This window comes from Vanacampus margaritifer, chromosome 11 (assembly GCF_051991255.1).
Source record: "Vanacampus margaritifer isolate UIUO_Vmar chromosome 11, RoL_Vmar_1.0, whole genome shotgun sequence".
Classification (NCBI taxonomy): Eukaryota; Metazoa; Chordata; class Actinopteri; order Syngnathiformes; family Syngnathidae; genus Vanacampus; species Vanacampus margaritifer.
In genome coordinates, this window is record NC_135442.1 from 12,479,401 (window position 1) to 12,504,570 (window position 25,170).

Sequence of the window (25,170 nt, forward strand, 5' to 3'; positions counted from 1 at the left end):
TTGGGTGTCTCTATAAGTGAGTCCCTTCAAATTAGACTCATTTTTGGCCTTTTCCAATAAAGTATCACATCCGCTGTGGAGCTATACAAGTTGATGGCGCCCCAGATAGCGTTGACTGGTGGAGACGGGAGAGCGGGAACAGAGATGTAGAGCACGTTTGGCAGATGACTCCCTGCTACTTCAGGGAGGAGACAAAAGGCACAAAGAGTTCCCCTCTCTCAACCCTTTGTCACTCTTCGTCTTCCCTGTAATCTATAATAGATGGAGGTGTTGTTGCATGACGGCAAACACAGCAGAGGTGTGCCAATGTTCACACTCAAACTTGATGTGTGTGGTTTTTGGATTTCTTTGTGTTTGCTTACCGCCAGGCAAGGGTGAAGCTTGCATAACTTTTTTGGGGGCAAACTCGTATGCATATTTGACAGCTGGAGAGGGAGGATGTTACTGAGAGCAGGGCACAGCACCTCCATTAAGCTCCCATCATAAAAGATGGAGTCGAAGACAGCCCCATCACTAACTAATCAGCCACAGCCAGCATCAAAGAGGCCGCCAGCCTTGGACAGAATCTTGTTTTAACTCTCTGTTTTTAAGAACTTTTCTTTTTACCCCCACTATTATTTTTTAAATCAACTTTCTCATACTTTCTTCTTTGGTCCACTTTAGACTTTTAAACTTCTTTCTTTTAGGTTTTCTGTCTGTCTTGGTTTTGACTTTAGAACATCTGCCTCACAGTTGAGAGGTTCTGGGTTAGAATTTCAGTTTGAACCCTTCTACATTTTCTCCCAGGACTCCAGCTTCTGCCCACATTCCAAAAACCTGCACGTTTGTTCAACTGAGCACTCCAAATTATCAATAGGTGTGATTGCTAGTGCCAATGCTTGTTTTTCTATAGGTACCCTGTGATTGACCGTTGACTAGTCCAGGGTATTCCCAGCCTCTCACGCAAAAGTCAGCTGGGAACAACTCCATTTTATCTGCAACCTTAATGAGGAGAAGGGCTATAGAGAATGGATAGACTAATTTGCTGTTTGTGTCTGGGGCAGCACAGTGGTGTAGCATTTAGCGTATTCTGACACTTTTCCATTGTAACTTCCAGAGTGGCCTGGCTCGCTCTACCTTTCCATTACAACAGGCCCAATCGAAAGTGGGAGGGCGATTTAAAGTGTCGACTCGCTTATCTGAGGCTCCCGATACAAAATGTTGCACTGTATCAGTTTTGTAAAGCCATAAAAGCGAGTGTCATTCAAGGAAGACAGAGGTTGCTACAGTAAGAGGATGTGGGTGAAAATAAAGAGGAAAGTCTGAATGTATTGTATTGTATAATAAATGGAAGTGTGCAGTGGAGTTCTGCCGCATCGCTTATAGAAAGTTAAAGAAATTCTTACATCTATCTGTTGGCCTATCAAATGAGATTTAGTTAGTTTAAAAAAATGTAATACTATTTCACATTAACAAATTCTATCTTTGTTTTTGGTCTTTTTTGTTCCCAAGAATTTGCATCATTTGACAGGAGATGGATGTTTGCATGTAAATATGACAGATTATAGTGGGAATGTCATCAATTAGCTGATATTTATCTTAAATAAATAGAGGGAATTGCAGCCAAGGTGCTCTTGAGCAAGGCACTGTTCCCCATATGCCGAAAACATGGATGTTGAATTATCCATCGGTGTGAAAGGTTGCTTGTCTATCCAGTATGTGCCATGGGATTGAGTGGTGGTCAGTCCAGGGTGTGGATGGCCTCTCAACTCTTAAGTGCTACATAAAAAATGGATGGATAGATGGATTGCTGTTTGTGCTTTTGGCCCCAACGTAGCTTAGAGCAAGATGCAACCCCCCACTCTTGGCAGGCCAGCCCTCCCCTCCACGGATGGGGACATTTGAAAGGGCTTTTCCGCTGGCAAAAGCCGGTTTCCAGGTACTATTTCAATGTGTGTTCCAAGCATGTCGAGCCAATGCCCTTCATGTGAAAGCTCGATGAATTTTTTATTAGCTGCCGCTGTCCGTTCATTGATCGATTGTATTCGGTAAAGCCGCATCACTGTAACATTTGTGGACGCATGGCTGAAAATGGGAAAACATAAACCCTGTCGCTGCTGTTGGCTTTCGTCCAAAGTCATTATAACAAATGTAAAGGAAATTCTGAAAGTATGAAGTACCACAATGAATCCAAACTTGATTGCTCTCATCAGGAAGGCAGAACACAAAGTGCCAAGATGAATAGTGAGCCGTCATCATTCCTTAGTTGTCGTATCAGTATACATCATCCCCTCTTGATTAGTGTCTACACAAAAGATTTGGGTCCGATGAGAGGGGCTCTGACATCGTAATATATGCAGATGATTACTGTTATTTATTCACGTTCAACAATCAATCTGCAAGTGACGTGATATCATGGCGGCTCAGTTTGCAGCACATCACACGTTAGATTTGTTATATCACTTATTGCATAAGAACAGTATTCTCACAAGGGATATGACTAATGATATATTTATTGAACTTAAAGAATTACAATTACATGAGTTTTCTGCATTGTCTCTGGCTTCCTCTCACATTCAAAAAACAGGCATATTAGTTTAAATCAACACAGTATATAAAAATAACCCAAATTGGGTCTGAGTTTTGAGTTATTACAATTATTACCTGCAAAGCCACACCATTATATGATTCATTTTGTGACTTATTAGACCCAACTTTTGGGGTTAATTGAATAACCTGATTAAATTGGGTCAAAGGTTAACCGACCCAACTTTTCGTTAAAGTATTTAACCCCAAACGTTTGGGTCAAATTAAATTACTAACCCACAAAGTAACCAATTTTTAGGGTTGTTTTATGGGTTATTTCATTTGACCTAACATTTTTAATTCATTTGACTTAACCCAATTGAATTTGGACAAAAATGAACCGACCCAAATTTTTGCTATTTAACCCAAAAAGTTGAGTTATTTAACCCAAGAAGTTGGGTCAAATCAAATGAATAAACCACAAAGTAGCCCCATTTTTTAGGTTATTCATCTGACCCAACATTTCAGCTTAACTGAATAACCCAAGAAAAGTTAGGTTGGTCCCTTTTTTGACACATTTTGGGTTATTTTTGACCCAACTGTTTTTAGAGTGAAAACTCAAATTTGTCCATAGGTGGGAATGTATGAGTAAATGGTGTTTGCCTATGAATGACCAGTCAAGGGTGTAGCCTACCTCTCGGCCAGAGTCAGCAGGAGTAGGTTTCAGCTCACCCGTAGCCCTAGTGAGGTCAAGCATTATCGAAAATATATGGCCTCACACTGGTGAGCGTTACCCATCTTAAATACAATAATTTAAAAGTAATAATAATTAAAGAGCTGTCTTTAGTCTTAGTTATCACTTAACAGTGATAAACCCTCCATTATGAGAAATAATAACTTACTTTTAAGGACAAAAAAAAGATGTCTGAAGAAAATCCTGGCAGGAAACCCTGAAATGCATTTGCACAGAAGCAGCCTGTAAGTAATATCTTGGCTGACGAAGAACAACCGCATTTTTGCCTTGGTTTGAGATAGTGAAGTTAGATGAGTACAAATATTTATGTTTAATTTATTTATATTTCATTACATTTTAAATATTTGTGTGAAAAAAACACTTCTATTTCATAGTTAAAAACAACCAAATGAAAAGCAGCAAGTGTGGCAGTAACTTATGTCAATGTGCGAACTAGTATTTTGGACCGTTAGTTGCCATCATAAACCGAGTACCCCAGTAATCAATTATTTGTTCCTTTTCCCTTCGTCTATTAAAGAAACCTAGTCAAATGCCTAGCCCTAGTATGACAATACAGTGGATGCACGTTAATTAAGAAGGACTCAAAAGTCCACCCATGAGGGCTTTGTCCATATTCCCAAAAACTGTTCAGAGCCTCTAGCTAAAGAATGGAGACACAATATTGTCAAACACTGGAAGACTGTGCTCTCCACAGTTTTGGGTGCAGAGGCTGAATACTAAAGTGAGGAGGATAGAATATTAAGGGGATTCTTGGGGCACAAGATGACACTAAAATTGTGTCAGTTGCAGCCACAGAGAAGATGCCAAGAGAATAGAAAGGAGGAAAGGTTGAGGTCACGCCGTGCGGCGTTGGGATAAAAAAAAAAACACACACACAAAAAACGCTGATTTGTCAGAGTGCTCCGCTCGCCCTCCCCTCCTCTTCGCTTTCACCCCAGCAATAAAAAATAAACCTAATTAGAATTCTCGCTTGCTAGTGTGACAGGGAGTCAAGCGCTCTCTTCCTCCTCCTCTTCTTCCTTCTGCTCACACACAGCAAAGTTGGTGGTGCTCACTCCGCTTCCACTTACCCAAATTACGCTCACTTTCTCTCAGTGTGTGATTGTGGGAGTGTGTGTGTGGGGGCAAGTGGGTGTGCGCTGGGTTTATTTGCTGTATTAATTTGCAGATGATGAGCGCGCTAGGCTTCGTGTCGGAAACGGCTGCTTTGCCTCTCGGTGTTGGCGGTAGCCTCCAGCTGTAATTACGACGACGAACGGCGAACGCGGTTCCTGGCAAACACTCTAGTGTGGAAATGTTCGAAGCCTTCCTGTCGGGTATGCTGTTGTGATGCAGGGGAGCACACAGACGAGAGGCAGGGGGGTTAATAGCGACATGTAGCAAGCCATTATGTACTGCATATAATACTATATGGGGCAGAGTATTGGGACATACTTCAAAATAATAATAGGTAGAACTAATTGCCATGACAAGACATTTTGTGTAGGGAAGAAGAGCACAAAACAAGGTCCATAAAGGCGTGCTTGGATGAGTTAAGTGTAAAATCACTGGGCTGGAAACACTTTGGATATTGTTTTAATGCTTAGTGCATAATAGAGTAAAGGTGCATTGATAAAATGACCAAAACAAATGTGCCATAAATAGCATATAATCACGTAAATAGAAAAATATGAAAAAAATTATTATTTATTTTTTTTAATGTCCGACGTTTGTCCTCTCTTAATCCAATACACGTAATTATAAATCAGATTATTTTGAGCAGCTCCCATCAATCAATCAGAGGACAGAAAAATGCCGATGTCACTCTGTGCCTATCAACGTGCTTAATGTTCAATCTAAAATCTGATTGGTTAAAAAGAAAGAAACCTTCATTAATACGATGTGTGTGTGTGATGAGTCACCACAGTGAATTCTGAAGACCATTGGCAAATTACGTTTACATGGCAACACATAGAAGCTGAAATCTGACGAGTACAAACTTCACACCCCAGATACATACTTTGAAATGCAAATAATAAACAATTAGAATTAAATAAATACAGTTCATCTAAGTTGTAAATATAGGTCAGTGCTTCTTGTAGTTGGGCCAGCAGACTGCATGGCATTGATATACTGGGATAGAACACACAAGACAACCCAGCAGTAAGCAACTTGTTAAGCGTCAACACTGGACAACACAAAAGCAAACAGCATGAATAATACAAATATTAAATGTTACATACCATTTACTTGCGTGGGCGATCATTTGAATGCATTACTCCACTGCGTGGATGACAGACACACCTCTAGTGTAGCACATTTAGGATTTAATGGTCTATGCTTTTGCTGTAGTTTAGATTCACAGCGGGTGTTTTTAATGTGTTTATTTATGTTGCTTGGGCAGACGTGGGTGTGTATAGGTCACCAATTGGTGAATTTAAATAATGTCAAGCTTACATTGACTTACTTCAGATCAGCATCAGCAAATTTCCGGTAGGGATAGACCACAAATCTGAAGGCCGATAAAGCTCGCATCTCACTGAGCGGTGAATGCTTGCAAACGTAGCGAAATTTTGGATTTTCATGTGGAAATTTAAGATGTTCAGTTTTTACTTGTTGCAAAGAAATTTCGAACATATTCAGACATTTTTTTTACTGTCTGCGAAGATCTTTTGAAACCTTTATGCACCCTGACAAAATCCCCAAATCACCTACATTCACATGCATTTGTCGCTCAGTGAGATACAGGAAACTTTTCATTTATGGATTTATTTAAATTTCCAATTAATTAAAAAAAAAAAATATGCTGACACTGGGAACTCCCTGCACTTCAGGAAATTGTGTTGAAATGTTTGAAAACTTTATTTACAGTTGAAAACTTTAGGGAACAATTTACTTGGTAGTTTTTAATTTAGCTGAACACATACTGATGACTCAGCCCTTTTTGGAAAAAAAAAATGTTAACGCTAATATTCTCTTTTTTACTGCAAATGAATATCGGCTTGAAATATCGGTTATTGGTCTCCTTGACTACTAATAATCGTTATCGATTATTATCGTTTTAAAAAAACATATTGGTCTATCACTAATTTCCTGTGCGTATTTTTTTATTTATTTTTGCTATTCGTAGTCCATCTCGGTCCCTATCCCTCGCTTTACAGCCAACATCGGCTTTCTGCTTCTTTTTTAGATCGTGACTTCAGCATCCAGGTGAGCACGGAGCGACGGTCCTTCACGGCCGGTGAGCCGCTGGAGCTCCGCTGCACCATTGAGGCGCAGAACGTCCCCGAGCGATTTTTCTCGGTGTCGTGGGTCTTCAGCAGCTCACCGGTGGCCGTGGTGGGCCCCGGCGCCGTGCCCGTCCTGGGCCAGGACTACGTGGCCCGCGAAGCTGCCGGCCACATGACGGTGCGCAAAGAGAGCCCCAACGTGCACCTGCTCAAGCTGCAGCGCCTACGCCCTGACGACGCCGGCAAATACATCTGCCGCGTGACGGAGCGGGAAAAGACACCCACGGGAGACTTCATCGACCGCAGCAAGCGCTCCCGCAACGTTCAGATCACAGTGCAGCCGCTCCGTGAGTAATAATCCGGTCGCGAGGCCACTGGCTTAGTTGTTCTGTCCTTACTTGTCAATTACACTAAGAATCATGAGCTATTCATAAGAGCAGTTTTAGTGGTATTGAATGTCCCCACCTCTCTCCTTGTGCCATGACAGATAGCCTCTATTGTTATCTGTGAGTAAGTAGAGATCAGATAATGCTCCTCTTATTCCTAATGTATTTTCCCTTTGAGTGGATTGCTAAAGAATTGTAATGTAGAATTATGGGTCCTTCCCATAAAGAGTGGTGGGGGAGGGGTACACCAGGATAATGGAGAGCTGCAGAGTCTAGACTTACAGAGGTTGAACTAACAGCCATGAAATAAGACTACAAAGAAATAAAAGACCCAAAGAAAGACGCATCACTTCTGTGTCCGCCGAGAGGTTCCCCAGGCCGGATGATGAGCTGTCCTTTTCGGATGCATGGCTGGTTCAGTCAGGCTTACAGCTGATCAATGCAAATTTACTTTCTGCCATACACACAGGCAGGCGGGGTCATCTGCTTCATCCTCCCTGTCTGTTTTGACATCGGAGTCTCTCTGGGCTGGGGCAGCGTGTGTAGCCAGCTGCTACCGGCACTTAAATTGTTGTTGGTTTTTTTTATCTGCACCACAAAGTCTCCTCTCAAGCGGCTAACACCAGGCAGCCTAACCTGACCTTTAAACGGGCCTCCTGCTAAATGAGCACAAAAAAATGGCCCCAAGCCAGCGGGAGTCTCCAGGGAAACTCCTTTTATAGTTGAATTAGTTTTTCCGACAAAGACCTTAATGCCTTATAAAGGATGTTTATTTGGTTTGCACAAGTCAAGGAAAACCTGGATCGAGAAAGGCAAGCAGTTAAGGCTGAGGCAGCAGTTGTTATGCTCCAGCTCCCATCTCATGTTCACACACTCGTTTGAAATTGTACTGCATGACTCTAAATCGCCAACTGGGTGAAAGTCACTACCCAGATGTGATGGGGTCACATTAAGTCAATGCAAAAGCCATGTTTCTAACAAGGTTCAGCTTGCCACAGTTTGTGTCAGGAGAACACTTCAGGCTAAGCATGGATGATGCTCCATGTGGTATACCAGCACATTTTGCTATTAAATCAAAGAACATAACTAAGCGGTACTGCAAAGTGGGACTGATTGCTCAGATATTTTGTGAATGCTGTAAAATGCATAACAAAATTAAACCACACTGTACCTGCAAATGAAGCTAAAGAAAGAAAGGGGAGCTCAAGTTTGAAGATCGACTTGTACAGGAAGCAAGACTTCTAACAGAAATACAGAGTTCTAGAAAACAACTGAAAATTCCATGTTCATCTCCATGTGCTGTACTGCCACAGTCCGTGTGTTTTTGTAGAGTCATCTCAGGTATGAAAGTGTTATAGTGAATATGAAAAAGGATGAACATTTTTTTTATAGGTTTGAGTGTGTGATAGAAGAGGCTAACGCAATCCATATTCATACATGGTTCTTGTTTATTAGGGAGGAAGAACAGAGTTTGGCTCGAGGGGAAAAAACCTTCAGCGACATCACTTTAGTTTTTGGGTTAACTGGAGCTTTGTGATGTTTTTGAAGTGATGAGGTTGTCGTAAAGCGGGAAAAGCAAGCCAGAGAGCCTGGAAGGACTTCTTACCCTCCTCTTCATCTGCCTCTTGTGAGCCAATCCTTCTTAGCTCAGTGAATAAACTACTGCGGGTTCCGAAAGTCTAACATCCCCATCCCATACACAAACCCAGACCCGCTAGGGCTTGCTTGTCTAGCTGTCGCTGTGATGCGCCTCGGGCCAGAAGCGAACCCGCAATGTCAACCTCTCACGTACACAGGCAAACACTTTGCACAGGACGGTCTTATACTCCAGGGAACAGGCGCTGTAATCTGTTGCATTGCCCCTGGGCTCATGTTCTCTTGGATGTTTTAATACTGAATGTGTGATTCCTGTTGTCTTTTGTGGGAAAGGATTTTTCAAAATGAAGGACTTCATATCATCACTTACTGACCTTTGTAGTGTTTTCTGCTTTGCTTACAGAGAGCAACATCACCGTCTCGTTGTCTAGCAACCCCTCTGAGGTTCTGGAGGGCAACGTGATGCAGTTGACCTGCTTGGTGCAGTCCACCACAGGCCCTCTGTCTGTTGTCTGGCAGTGGACGGACAAGCAGGGCAACGAAGCAGCCCAGAGGTTGGCCTCTTTGGACAGAGACGGCACCGTTCGGCACAGCGATGCCTACAGGGATCGCTCCGGCTACGGCGAGATACGAGTGGAGAGGTCGCGGGCTGACACCTTCTTGCTCTCCATCTATAATGTCTTGCCCGAGGATGAGGGGCAGTACAGCTGCACTGCAACCGAGTGGTTTCAAAGCGGCACTGAACCGGAACTCAGCTGGGAGCAGATCGGAGAGAAGTCAGACACGAAGACTGTCACCGTCAAGACTGTCGGTGAGTTTTAAGTGTGAACTGCTAGAAGAGGCATGTGGTTGTGCATTGCTGCACAACTGAGCTTTCCATCAAGTTCAGTTCAAATTTGTGTTTATTTCAAGTATCAAAAGTTGTGAAGAATGCCAAAATAGTTGAGTTCCACTCCACTACATGGCAACTCTATATTGTGGTGTAGTGTTACGGTATCTACTAGATGGAGCAAGACACAGTAATGTCTGTTGATTGGTTCACAGAGACTTGTCAATCATTAACTTTTATGCTTCAAATGCAATCTTTTCCATGCTAATAAACCTAACGGGCTAGAGCTAGTAAAATAAAGTAAGCTGTGTCCCATGCAACTTGGTAGACTTTTGTTATTTTATCAGTAGTAGTGTTATTGTAAACAACAGCTACAGCTGGGCCCACTACAGCCTATTTAATGATATGTCATTAAACTGTACCACTTTTTGGCGAACTTCCTGCATATTCAGTTTCAATCATTGTGTTTTTGGTACCTACAAATGTGGAACTAGATACACTGGCTAACAGAGCATATTCGCCCCCTGAGCTGGAATCCTAGGTCACGCTAACCAATCAGCTCCAAATTGAAAACAAAAAAAGAATTGTGGCCCAGTTTTCCCCGCTGCTCACAAAAGCTAGTCACTAAGCTAACTTGCCCCAAAAGTAACTACAATCCTTACCACTGTGTAAGATAAACTTCTAACAGTATCACTATAACAAAAGGCAGACGTGGGATAGCGAAGCATGCAACATACCAAGCAAGTAGAAGAAACATCAGAAGATAAAGATGCTAATGCTAATCGCTAAACTAAAGTAAAATGCAGAGTTGCAAAAATTGGGATGACTGGCTGGAATCACATTAGGGCAGAGAGCAACCAGCTACGAAAAGCAAATTAGCTTCACAATTAAAAGGTATCTAGCGATTAAAATAATACTCTACGCGAGCACACACTTGAATAACAGAAATTAATCAGTTACGGCTGACATCAGCCATGACGAGGAGCTTATAAGCCAAAAGTATATTAAATATTTATCATATCAGTCATGTTATTTGTGTTTGTTTGCACTATTTTGCACCATAGAGGAGTTTGGGGATTGCTAAGTCTCAAAATTACTCTTGCTATTTACCGGTGTGTATATATTTTTACTCAATTTAGCTTGCTAATAAGGGACTACAGTATAGTTTTATTTGCTAAATGGATTTCATTACATACTGTAAAAGAAAAATCTGACATGTTTACATGAAAACCTAGAATTGGAATGAAAATAAGCCGAGAGAAGAATAAATATATTTTAACAGGAAAATTCTAAATAACCCATTCAAATGTACCGCCATTATGATTTTATGATTATGAAGACTTTCAATTGAATATGATTTTCAGGCCATATTCCTAAGACCTCAGTTTCTGTTTGAAGCAGTTAAGTCTGCCCATAAATAAAGATTTTTTTTTTTTACATATAATGTTATATTTATGTATAAATAAATATATATACAATATAATATATGTACTATACATTCTAAATTTAAACATTTTTTTGTTAAAAATATTTTTTACATACACTACAGTATTACAGATAAATTGCATATTTACGCAGCTATGACCCTCCCGCGGCCTTGTTGGTCTCTGTACATTACTGGACTAATTCTAATTATCTGTCACGTTTGTAAATGTTACTGTACATAGTGAATAATTGCACTGAAGCTTGATTTGAAGAAAATCATGAATTAAATTACAATTGCATTATCTGTCGGAAAAATCGCAATTCATTACTTTCCTAAAATTATTCAGCCTTACTGTGTATTTCTGGTCCCAATTATGTTATTTAAAATGCTATCATAACCCTGTCTCTACGTAGATCAGGGTCCAAATCATGGTGAACCACATGCACGTTGACAAGACTTGATTTGTTGATCAGTAACTTAATCACAGGTCGCACAGAATAAGTTCTCAGCGTACAAAGGTTGGTCTGTCAAGACATGCTTGGATGAGTTTGGTCAGCCCAGCGTAAAAACCTCAACCTCATCAAATATCTTGGACGAGAAGAGAGATTGTGAGCTGGGGGTTTTAAAGCCTTATGGACACACTCCAAAGTCTTGTAGAAAGTCTTCCCAGAAGAGTGCAACCTGTTCCAATAGCACATTTTCCTCAGTTTTCATTTACTGTAGGCGTAATGGTCACGTGTCCCATTACTTATGTCCATAGCCAGTCGAAGAATACTCCATGGTTTATTCATGTTCTGCCGGGGGGTAAAGAACTATTAGGACACATTCTCACACCACCTGCCACACGTCAAGTGTTACGTGCTGCGGTGACAATCATTATGCTCGCGCGCGTGCACACTCACGCACACACACACACACACACACACACACACACACACACACACACACACACACACACACACACAGATTAGCTGGATTTATTAGAATAGAAATTCAGCACCGATGCGTTTCACAGTGTATGGGTCTGCCCTCAGTCAGCGCAGAGTTAAGCAGAACATTTTGAGTACAGGCTGAGAAGATCACTGGAGCGAAACAGTGAGCAGCTGGCAGGTCAAGAGCAGAGGAGCTCAATACGCGCGCACACACACACAGGGATTAACTTGCTACAAAGAGGAGATGTCCGTTTTTAAGTGGTTATTTGTTATCTTCAGGCAGAGATGTTAATTTGAGGAACAAGAGGCGTGTTATGCAGATTGGAGCAAACAAGTCAAAAGGTTCTTGTCTCTCTCGGTTTTTCTTGTCTGTGTTTGTAGATGAAAGTTGTGTGTTGTTGTGCAGCACTCATTTTGTGTTGAACTTTATCTTCTGTTTCTTTTGGTCAGAGGGTTTCTCACTCAAAAGCATTAATGAATCCTATCTCTTATGTATAGACCTGTTATTTTTTTCTGTTTTGGTGTAAGGCTTGCTGGTTTTGTCCACACCCACACACACACACACACACACAAAAGTAATTTTCTCTGGCGGCGTACTGGGCACAGAATGGGCTCTACTATGACCTGCCCTTTGAATCGATTGACAGCCTAATGCTCCAGATATTATATATGGTCACTGTAAGCTAATTGAATTCATAGCCTCCTAATGGACTCCTGCTGCCTGCTAACAAAACCCTGGAGGGCATCCTAGAACGACGTCCTCTGGGAAACTTACTCTTTTCATTTGTTTGTCACAGTCAAGACAAGGCTGCATGGCACAGTAGCTCACGTTCTTCTTTCTGATTGGTTTAAAATGTAAGGCTGTATTTTTCATAGGAAATGACCTGACTCAAGTTACGTATTTAATTTAGTTTTTCCTTTAAGCTATTTCAAATGTAGTGTATGGTCCATACTCTTCTCAATGTATCATATTTCTTAACCGCTAGACTGTTAACATCGCCGTTGATATACAGTTTAGTGCATTCTTAATAAATGATCAATAATGTGATGTACAAGTTTACTGTAGCTTTTCATTCTAATGTTACAAAAGGAAAATCACCCATTCGAATTTCGCTAACATTAATCGACAAGCAGTTCAGCCCAAATGAGTCCATGGTTCAGACCTTGGTGAAACTTGTTGAATAAATAGATTTTAGTTTGAAACAACCAAATAAAGTAAGACATTAATTTAAAAACAATCGCCGGCCTTGGGCAGAATCTTCCCATCTAAAAAATTAGCTCTTTTTTGGAAAACAAACAAACCGCATGTTTGTTAAACATTTAATATTGCATCGCCAAAAAGATTGGTCAATGATCTGTAGAAATAACAAACATGTTGGGACTGAACAATATAAACGCATAGATTTGTGACAAAAGTAGAAGTAGAAAGAAAACATCTTGTACCTCCAAAAACACCACTTTTCAGGAGACCCCAAAAACAGCATGTTTGCTCAACTATTAACATTATATCATCAAAGAGCGCAAGCTATTTTCAACAATTTCTTATACATTTTCATTGAAAATGGTGTCATCCAATATGATACTTTGTTTACAGGCGTATTCAACAATTCAAAATTTCTAATTGATGAAATTTCGTAATTTTGAATGGTAAATGTTTATAAAATATTTAAATGTCTGTTAAATGTCTTGTAAATTTGATATACCACAGAAAGAGTGTTAAGAACCCTGCCAAATTTGAATGGTTAAATTGCCATGTATATAAAATGAGGCTTCCAAATCAATTGTAAAATGGTGAAATGCAGTTTTACGCTGTATATCTCCACAATTGAGAATTCCGTAGTTCTTAGTCTTTGCAAGTTTTTCAGCCATGATCTTCGAATATTTATCATTTATTTAGAAGTAAATCTTGAATCCACTTCAAAGGGTCTTTAATTCAAAGTCAAAATTGCTTGATAAATGTGCTGGTTCTTTAACAAAGTAAAAATGCTCACATACTCCTATGGTATCCCTGCAATATCATTATGGCAAATGGGCTTTCACTTGTGTAACACTCTCCTCATTCACCTACTGTTGATGCAGCTTCGGGAGCAGCTGAGTGTTGAGTGTTGTGCTTAAAGACACGTCAGCATGATCACAGCGGCTCAGAATAGAACCTACAACCAGTTGGACACAAGCAGTCTACCGCCCGAGCCATGCCGTGTTGTAGTATTAACCTTTGTAAAACAGTATTACAATGTTAAAATAGCATTTTTTTCACTTTGTCAGGCAAGTGTACAAGTAAAACAAAATAAAATAAGACATGACGTTAATAACCAGTAACAATTGGAAGTTAAGGGCTAGTGGCTAATGTCAATGACAGACTGGCGTATTTTTACACATAGGCTAGCCACATTTTATGCTGTGAAATATTTCCCTTTCAGTGAAAAGAGCAGCCCAGGTTTTTGTCAGTGAGAAAATGAAGACCCGCAGGCAGCCTCTGCCGCGGTGGTTAAGTGGACCGAACTGAAGCAAGCCATTGATTATACTCCCCTGAAGGACAATGGAAGGATGGCTGTCAGAGAAAGAGATGCGGGACTGGAGAAAAGCAAGACGAGGAAGAAATCTTAAAATAGTCATATTTCCTCAAAATGTTTTGTTGTTTACTTAGCGCTTCATCATTGACGTTTCACAAACATCACGGCAGACGGTTTGAGGATCTATATCCCACGCCTCCCGCAGGTGTATTTTGACCACAATGTATTGTGATGATAGAACGTTTTTGCCTAATGAGGACAGTTTCCACTTGGCGGCGAGATGGGCGGAGATTGAACACCGGTGCTTAAAAGAAATCTCTCCCTTGTGTTTTCTTTGCATTGCTCTTAATTTTGAGGCACGCTCTCGCTGTGAAAGAATCATACACACACAGATACTGACACACATGCGTAAATGTGCAGTAAATGACGTCTTCTCGTAGATCCTGTGCATGCTGCACCACAATGCTAGAGAAAATGTTGATGGCAGATGAAGTAGTGCTTAAGTCTGTATGAACCCAGTGCACTTATGAAAGACCCTCAAGAACCCTTGAATCTTGGCCCATGAGTTTCTCCATGTTTGTGTGGATTTTTTCCAGGTGGATTTTCTCCAGGTATCTAGCTAACACCCACAATCCAAAAACACACTTAGTGTGAATGCTTATGAATGTCTATATTTGCCCTGTAATTGGCTTATGACCATTTTAGGGCGTATCCCGCCTCTCGCTCAAAGTCAGCTGAGAGGCTCCAGCTAATCCATGACCCAAATCAGGAAAAGTGCAATAGGAATGGTTTGGGTGGGTGTGATTTATATTTTCATCGCTATTCTCTTTGATAGATTCTTCTTTGATTCTTAACTAATCGACAACTAATCGATTATCAGTTTAATCAATTATATTTGATAATTAAGCCTGCATGGCGGATGACTGGTGGTTAGCATGTTTGCCTCCCAGTGCAGAGGACGTGAGATCGAGTCTGGGCTTCAGCCTTCCTGGGTGGAGTTTGCATATTCTCCCCGTGCCTGCGTGGGTTTTTCCAAGTACTCCGGTTTCCTCCCACATTCCAAAGACATGCATGGCAGGTTAATTGAATACTCTAAATTGTTACTAGGTATGATTGTGGGTGTGACTGGTTGTTTGTCTGTGTATGCCCTGGATTGGCTGGCAACCAGTTCAGGGTGTACCCCACCTACTGCCCGTATCCAGCTGGGATTGGCTCCAGCACCCCCGCGACCCTTGTGAGGAATAAGCGGTAAAGAAGATGGATGGATGGATGGATAATTGAGTAATGATTTAGAGACCTAAAATTCCCAGAATTTCAGCCTCTCAATAGTGACTATTCTCAGATTTCTTTCGTCATCTATGAAAGCAGACCGATTATCGTCATCTTGAATAGACATTTACAAATAACTGCTTTCACTTTGGAAAAAACATTTTATCCTATTTTCTTACATTTGAACTAAGTCTGTTGACAACAAAATGTTCTGTTTTTTAATAAAGGTAGCTTTGTATTTTAAAACATGTCCTGAACATGTCCTTATTTTAGGGGATTGGTGATTGGCTGATCCCTTAAAATACAACCGATCTTGTCCACCAATCTCAACTCCCGCCTCAGAGGTCTGAAAAAATCAGCCACTGAAGACTAATAGGCTACTGTTTTATTTGAGGAACTACTTCATTGACAGTTTATTGTTTCATAAGTATTGTTCAGACTTTTTAAACATGGGCATGTGGTTACAAAGGGAAGTGTGGCGAGTCTATGTTGCTGGCATACATGACTAGTCAATGAATGGGGAAATCATTGCCAACAGCCTCTCAATTATCCACGCCCCTTTCCAGTTGATGCATATCAGAATATACTTACAACAGTCAGGGCAATCCACTTCTTTGACCATCACATTCATCATGGTGCTACTATGGTTATGTTTATGGTTCAAGTATGTGTGATTGTGTTTGTAATCATTATCCTATCTTCTGCTCTCTCACCACTAGAATCCTCCTTCATGGTCTCTGCTTCATCACGGACACCGTCTGTAACCTACGGCGAATCCTTTGACCTCCTGTGCTTGGTCAAGCCCCGCCACAACCCTCGCGTCCCCACCTCGGTCACCTGGCGCTTCATGCCGGCTGGCACTGAGGCCTCCGATAAAGGCGAGGGCGAGTTCAAGGAATTGGTGACTTTCACCCGGGAGGGCACGCTGCAGTGGGGAGAGCAGCTGCTCGGCCTGGGCACCCGCACCACCGTGGACCGCTCGCATTCCAACACCAACTTCCGTCTGTCCGTCACGCGGGCGGGGCGCCACGAAGCCGGCAAGTACCAGTGCACCGCTGTTCTCTGGAGGAAAAACTTCGACAACAGCTGGAGCCGAGTGGCCAACCGCACTTCCAACCTGCTGGGAATCAGCGTCCTCCAACCAGGTAAAATGCTGCATAGATTCCTGTCACCCTGATTGGAGAACACATCACAACAGAGAGCGAGAGAGCGAGCTGCAGAGCTGAGAGGATGTCCGCTTTCTCGATTCTCTAATTGCTCTTGGTCTCTAGTTTAGCAACTAATTGGAGTGTGTGTGTGCAGACGCGTGCATTTTCTGCTCGCGTCAGGGTGGGGTCTCCTAATGGAGCTCGGCGAATGGATCGCTAAAGATCCCACTGGAAGAAAGAACAAAGTGGAAAGAAGGCAGGAAGACGGGAAGCGAGGAACCGAGACGGTCGGGTCAGAGTGGGAAAGTGTGATAAAGAGAGCGAGCCTTCTCTCCTTGAACTTGTGTTTTTCTCGGTGGAGACATTAAACTGTCCACGCTACCTGCACTGGACCTCTGTGCCAAACACACACACACTCCCAATTAGTGGCTTAAAGTCAAACAACAAATTGGCACATAGATACACACCGGCCCAATTTAGCACAGTCTTGTATGGCTCAACAGCACAATACATAATTCATAATGCAGGTAAGGGAAAAAGGCCCCGTGGTACCTGAAGACCCAATTTGGTGGGAGAATGAATGAGTCATGTGTGTCAGTGTTGCTGTATGTATTATGATCAGTAATCATCTGAAAGGCAAATTGGTGGCGCTTATTGTAATGTGTTTTTGCCAGAAAATGGAAACATGAATGAAATTGCACAAAAAGAAAGGCACTCTATTTTGTTGAAGATTATCCAGCATGTCCTGTTACAAGATCCACTTACATTAAACACTACATTTTGCCACAATCACCAAGGAATTGAGGCAATGAAAGGGCATAACAACCCATCCATTTTCAGAAGTGGTACCCAACCAACAAGCCATTTGGTATCAGGCCGCACGGATATATATTTGTAATTAGTATAAATATTATAAATAAACATAATTTAAATCGACCAAGAGAGATTTTTTATCTCCAAAAACTCCAAAGGCAGTCACTTGTATCTCAAGATGGCACTAGTATTTTCAAGTAGAGGCACTAACAGGTAAAAAATAAAAAATAAAAATCAGCAATTATTGTTACATTTATTACGAAACTCTACTAAGGAAAGATAAACTCCCATAGCGACAGGATAAAAATAATAAAAATAATTTCAATTTCAGTAATTTGTGTGATTAAGACATGTTATTTTTAAAACACTCATACTAGAATAGTAATGCCTCCCTCTCAAGCACATGCGCAAAATTTCATACTGTTTTCGTTAAGTCCAAAACAGTATTACATGCATGAAACCAATTTACAATTGAAGAAAACCAAATGAAAACAATTGGATTGGAACAAATTAACAACTTTATTACATTTACATTTCAGGACACAAATGAACAAAAGGTAAACAATTTCCAACTGACCCAACATATAAGGTCGTATCTGACTGAGCAGCGAAGGCTTGCAAGTGTGTGTGCACGTAGCGCGTAGTGTTTTTCCGGCAGGATTCGTTTAAGGTCTCAAACCGTCACAGACGTTCGCCAGACATTGACCAACAGTTTATTGGCTGTAAACAGTTGTTGGTGACAACATAAACCATTAAAACTGTTGGTGAGCATCTTTGTGACGGTTTGCGCCATTGATTGAGCCCTCACGAAAAAAAACATTCTCTATGTTTGCACACCTCGCAAGTCTTCGCCACTCAAGTGAGATACGGACTTTAGTTCCCAACATTCCGAGTTGTTGTTCATGAAGAACATGGTGATGTTTCGTCCATTAACACTTCTCAAAATGTCGTGCTCGCATTACCATATTCTGTCAAGCCACACTTTCATGTTTGTATTGCCTTTTGTGAATTTGTTTTCTGAAATGTAAGTTCGTAAAGTGTTTCTGACTTTTTGACTTTGTTTTGCCACAACACTCTAAACAAACATGGTGTGCTTGCTGCGACAAGCTAAGTAGGCTAAGTCAACATGCAGCTTTGCCGGACTCCCAGTGCGACATTTTTCCGGATTTTTGGTGTTAGTGCAAAATATTTGCATACCACTTATGACAAAGTGTCGCACCACTTCACAGTAATTGGTTGTGCTTATAGTTATGGGTGACATACTAAAAAGTATGGCACTAGCTTAAACATACCGGTACCTAATATGGAGCCTAATGACACCCAATGATTGTAAGTTGTTTATAAACTATAACTGTTCAAAAAAATAACGACAAGTATTCGCATCATTTTCACTTACTTGTACAACATTTATAAATATTTTTTTAATTTTATAGATTCTTTAGGTGCCGGAAAAGTCTAGAGTGCATCCTCTGTCCTGTCTTTTGAGGTGACAAACATCATGCAAAGAACTAGTGAGAATACGCTATCACGCAACACAAGTAGGCACACTCTAACCACTATGGACTAAAATGTTACATACCTACATATATTTACTGTATTTATGACTTTACTAATGTGAGCAAATTTGGGTTATAGCACTGCCACGGGAACTCCCATCATGGACTGAGGAGCCCCTTTACATTCCATCTTGTGGTTTTAAAGTTAGACAATGAGAATGCACGAATGTATAATGTTATGATTTGGTAGTGTCCTTTAGAGTGCCTGCAGGCAACATTTGTACTAACAAAGAAGAGACTTGCCGATCAATAAGTCTTTCACAGTGAGACGGGGAAATGTAGTCACATGAACAGACTTGACCGTCTCTCATTGCGCAGTATCGATCCCCATACACAAACACAGAAATGAGGAGGCGCGCACACTCACATGCCGGAGCACGACATTGTGAGATAGTACTGTGTCTGTGTTGTGACCTTCGCCATCCACACAGAAGACATCGGCGTCCAGCGGCCCTTCAGGAGTTATTTGAAAATCGCCTCATCATCCTGAAAGCTCATTTGCTTTCCCCAGTGGGCACTTTACTTTTGCTTTAACCCACATTGTCTGCAGGGGAACGCATTCAAGGTCCTCTTCTGACTTCTTTTTTTCTTTTTAGCTAAATTGGTCAACCGCCACGCTGCTATTCCATCCGTGACAATGATCATGTGATAAGTTGTCAAGTGGCAGTCGGCAGCAACTGTGACAAAGCAATCATTGTGTACTTGGTGCTGCAAATTCCTTCATAGTACGAGAAAAGAGGCGACACTCAGTCCTTGCCACGCCGCGTCCTTCACGTCCGGGGACCTTCATTCATACAGATGATTTGTTTCCACTTCCTCTGTATTTTCCCCGAGTGCTAGCCAATCAGGCCTGAGTCCTGCGCCCCTCACAAAGGCTGTGTGTGAAATAAGGTGTGAGCATGCACAGCAACTGACCAGATACATAATTGAGCGACTCTAAATCACGCTTCCCTCGGTACCCACTCAATATGCATGAGCCGCCTGGCCCGCGCGGAGCACGCGTCGACATGTGCTCGTATACATCGGCGCTCTCGCATGAACGGCCAGGCTCGCGCGTCTTCCTCGTCATGTGCCTCTGAGAGCTTTTCCTCTGCTTGCTTTGCATTTTCGCAGCAAACCCGCTTCACCCCTGATTCCCAGTGACGCAGGGGTGGAATTCTTTGTGCCAGCTTCCCGGTGCTTCATTCTGCTAATGACTTCGATTTAAAGGGGACCTTTTATTATTAATTAAATTGTACTTTTTCGTATCTTGTCTATAAATAGTTGAGCTTTGATTACGTATCCATTTCTGAAAATGTGTGTACAGTAGGCATAAAAATGCACAATGATTACTACACAATGATACCTCTTCACCAGCCTGACACATTTTGTGGGTAAGAGCCATGTCAGTCATGTGGAGATGCTTAGTGGAAAACAGGTGGCAACAATGGCTACGTTAACATTCAGTCAATTATGGCCATGTAATCGTGCACAAAAAACAGAATATGCTCATATTTGTTTTTTTTAAACTTTGCTGTCATTCTGTCTTGCCACATTTTAATTGTATTACTTGTGGTATGCTCAAGAAGCAATCATGTCTTTCTTTTTACTTTATAAAAACCATGGCATCTATATACCTACTTCTCAGTTTTTCTTCGTCTCTTATTCATGTAGTCCTTTACAGAGTACAGTATTCTCTAGTGTTCAGGCTGAGACGCCACAAAATGAAATGCATGGGGTTACAGGCTATCCAGGGGTCGGCAACCTGTGGCTCTGGAGCCACATCTGGTTCTTTAGTCCTCCCTGTGGATTTCTTTAAAAAAAAATTGTAGAAAAAATATATTTTTTAACATGTTTTTATTGTTTAGACAAAATATTCTACAAATGAATGATTTTGATAAAAGAAAATTAATAATAAAACATTTTTAAAAAATGTCAGAGTCCAAATTTGTAAGCTGTCAGAAATAAAGAGGCAAAAAAATAATAATAAAATAAAAAATCTCCCAAAACTAACCATAAAATGTTTAGGAGGAAGAGGAAATGCAGAAAATGACCAAAACATGTTTTGGAATTGCCAAAAATAGCAGAGAATTGAATAAAAAGGCTGAATTTTTTCTTCTTACAAAAAGTAGCCATAAAACGTTCAAAAACAAAAGAAGGAAAGCAGAAAATCACATAAAATGTCTTTGGAATTGGCAACAACAAAAAAGTCATAAAATTGATTTTTTTTTTTTTTTTAGGGCAGAAAAGAAAATGTTCAGAAAGTAACAATAAAGTGTCCAAAAGAAGAAATCACAAAAATTACCATTAAATGTTCATAAAATTGGAAAAAATTTCAGTAAATTGCTTTACAAAAAAACAATTTTGTACAAAATCATCTTAGATGAGTAGAAATATGCAAAATGAACAGGCTAACATGAACTGTTTTCATTTTCTGTGAGGGATCATCTGCAGGTCTTCCAATATTCTTGTGTTCATGTGCATGTGATGCCCCAAATAAGGAGATGCCAGTAGCCTTGGGTCTACTTGATGTCTGCAAATCGAAACAATCCCATGGCCCATGAGAGTTGACCATACATCCTGCGTCTGCACTCATCTACTGATACTTCATTTCTATTTAGCTTGAATTATCCAGCACAGGCTGCAAACAGTGGGTGGTCTATTGCTTAGCACCATCAATCTAATGTTTGCACGCAACATGCAAACATGGCAGGGAGGGGGGCTGACCTCCCACGGCCCATGTTTAATTTTCTTAGAGGATCTCCCCCAGTGTAATCCCCCCAAAAAGACATTAGAACATGTGATCCACTTCTGCATACTCTGGCTGGATTATTACATCTCACCTGATTGGGTTTTCTCTATTGTGCCTTGCCTGCAGCACAATAATGGCAAACACATGTTCAGCATGGAGGCTCACCGGGGAAGCCTCCGTCTCCATGACACAATCTAATATCATCATAACACAAACTGCACACACACTAATATGCACACACTCATGTGGCAAACACACACAAATAATTATGCTGAATTTTCCCTAATGGAAGTGGAGTTTAGATTAATGATGGTTTGGGGAGTTCAATAAATTGTTCTCATCATTTTAGCCGGCGCGTGTCTAGCATGAAGAGTAGGACATTAAGAGGTTATTGGCCAGGCCAGAAGGATGATGGGGATGTTGCCTAGGGGAGGATAGAGGGGGAGCAGGAAGGAGCTGTCCCACTTTAGCCCGCACTACAGATGAACTTGGGACTACATTTTCTTGGTCCACCATGAGGAAAATTAACAATCAGTTCATTGGTTTGTTGGCATTTTTAGGACACATTAGTTTGCCTCCATATGATTTTGATATGCAGTGGATATTCAAATGCCAGGGTTTTGTAATATACCAACATGCAAACAAGATAAATCTTTTCAAAACGTTCACCCTACTGACAGAGTATTTTCATCAATTTTGGAGGGACTTCGCAGTTATTGGTAATGTCACTATTGTGCTATATTTTCTCCTTTTGATAATGACTGTCTTAACTGTTTCGATGCTTGGACATTATTCTTTACCCTTCTCCTGACTGATGCTGTCCCTTTTAACAGTGAGATCTCCCTGATGCCGTGGAAGCTCTGTTGATTGCTCTCTCTTGATTGGGCTGTAAGATGTGACATTTAAAATGTCAAGAAAAGCCTACTGGAACAGCTGAACTTTTCTGGGCACTTTTAATGGTGGTAGCTGTGTGCTGACTACATGAGTTTGTTTGCAATTGGTTGGTCAATGCCACATCCCCATTCATGCTACCACAATATCTTCATTTTTATTTATTTATTTGTTTTACATCTTCTTACTTTTTAAATGAGGTGTATAGGTTATGGATCACATTAATGGTGGGAAAAGTTTGGAAATTAATTACCGGTACTTTTATTCACAAAAGCCTGGCATTTAAACCTTGCTGTGCAGACTTTTTATGCCTACTTTTCTATGTAGAGCTTAATTATTAGATGCCTATTTCTTTAATATCTACCTTTAAAAAAAAAAAAAAGAAGATTTTCCTCATTAAGGCTGTAAATGTGCTGGAGTTTTAACTTTGACTTTAGGTGAGAGGAAGGGGTACAGCCTGGACCGGACGCCAATCACAAACCACAAACTTTGGTTAGAGCATGAGGTGTAGAGGTTATAGATCACATTAATGGTGGGAAAAGTTTTGAAACTAATTACCGGTACTTTTATTCACAAAAGCCTGGCATTTAAACATTGCTGTGCAGACTTTTTATGTCCATTTTTATATGTAGCGCTTAATTATTAGATGCCTATTTCTTTAATATCTACCTTTAAAAAAAATGCTTTTCCTCATTAAGGCTGTAGGCGTGCTGGAGTTTTAACTTTGACTTCAGGTGAGAGGAAGGGGTACAGCCTGGACCGGCGCCAATCACAGACCACAAACTTTGGTTAGAGCGCCACCATAAAGAGAGTTATTTAATGTGGAAGCCTCCTTGAATTTCAGTGAACTCTTGACATTTTAATATTTTGTGGAGAAATTTACCTTTTCATACCCAGATTTGATCACTGGGCTTGTCTGGACAAATCAGAAATTAATCAAATATGGCATTCAACTTCTAACACTCTGTTTTCTCTTCAGGAAGTGGAGTGAATACGTGTAATTTGACAACTTAAGTAATAAAGGGTTTCATCTGAAAATTTATGCTTTTCTTAATTCAAATATCCTAGACTGGTCACCAGCCAGTCACAGGGAACACACTGACAAATAACTATTAACACCTATAACAATTTTTTGTCAACAATGAGCCTAACATACATGCTTTTGGACCTTGGGAGGAAGAGATTCAAACCTATAACCTACCAACTGTGACGTTGGCATGCTATCCATTGTACCATCTTGCAGCCCTAAATCTAAATTGCAGCCTAAAAAAGGTTCCTTGGTAACCTTTAGGGATGGGTACCTTTCGCATTTGAACCGGTACTGTTCCAATACTAGGTACCTAGGAATCGATACCGGTACTCAACGGTACCAATTTTCAGTACTTAAAAAAATAATAATTATTATAATAAAAATTTAAGAAAATGGATGGATGGAAATTTTATATATTAATTTTGGTTGTAGTAAATGTTCATCATTGTTTAATAGTAAAGTCTTTTTAAAAATAAATTTCAAGGATCTTTGTGCAATTTGTCACTTTTTTACTTGTGACTGCCACCTTTGGCCCAAAGCGTAACTGCAACATCTGTGTCAGGCTCGTTCATGGTGTGCGTGCGAGTAAATCTTAAAGCGACAGCCACAGTTGACAAACAAAGACATAACTTCAAATTAAGTAAGAAAAACTCCACCCCTTGGGTTGTTTTGTGGTTTATTTACTTTTTGGGTTAGTGGTTGGGTTAAATTGACCCAAGTGGCGTTGTTCTCTTTTAGACCCATTATGAGGTTGTTGTTTTTTACCCACATTTTCCTCAACAATTAATTCTACAAGACATGTCAGAATTGTCAACACTCAATCCATAACAAATGTGTTATTCCGCCCATCCCTACTCCTCACACCTTTCCACTCGCTTGGCTACCGTTCATTCGTCTCCTCATTATTTCTTATCTGGCTCTCCTGTTGTGTTATCTTGTCGCCACGCTACGAGTTTGAGGATTTATGTCGTCGACTCCCCGCAACTTTATCACACCTTGTTCCCTCTCTCTAATAGTTCTCCAGGGTTATCCTCCCTTTTTTTTTTTTTTTTTAAATATGGGCTGGCACGAGCAGATGCCACATGTGCTCCCGTCTTTTCATCGCGGTGAAGTACTTGCCACCGAGCTGTTATTGATAGCAACTGCAGCGATCGGAGGTTCTCGCTTATCGGGCCATGAATAGAAGCTGTCCGTCTTCATTACGGCCCGCCCTCTCATCGGCCTCTCCATCTCTGTCTTCCTGCGTTTTTCTTCTCGCTCTGCTCATAAGTCTCTTTTAATGTCTTCCTGGTCCCCGCGCTTTCACTTAGCAGCATGTTTTCCTCGGTGTGCGCCCCCCCTCAGCTTCTTTCACACGCTTGTGATTTTTCAATATTTTATAATTCCCTGATTCCCTCCTCCTCCTCGTAATTCTCTCCATTATGTTTACATTTTTCTTCAAGCAGCTTCCTCGTCGGTGTTTCATGAATAATAAGGATACGGTGTTGTGCTTGCCGTTATAGCAGGGTTATTGCCTCTGACATGGCGGTAAATCTCATTCTTTGTTTTTCGGCTGCAATACTTTGCTTTGCCCGCGAGCTCA

General features: G+C 40.9%; 1 protein-coding gene across 3 annotated transcripts in view; it reads left to right on the forward strand.

Moving 5' to 3' along the window:
- The window catches only part of igsf3 (immunoglobulin superfamily, member 3), a 106,945-nt gene that overhangs the window by 59,180 nt on the left and 22,595 nt on the right, over positions 1–25,170 (forward strand). For all 3 annotated transcript variants that reach the window (XM_077579433.1, XM_077579435.1, XM_077579434.1), the window contains exons 5-7: positions 6,429–6,815; positions 8,854–9,261; positions 16,139–16,564. In XM_077579433.1, coding sequence (XP_077435559.1) covers positions 6,429–6,815; positions 8,854–9,261; positions 16,139–16,564 — 1,221 coding nt within the window. The remainder of the gene's footprint in view (positions 1–6,428; positions 6,816–8,853; positions 9,262–16,138; positions 16,565–25,170) is intronic.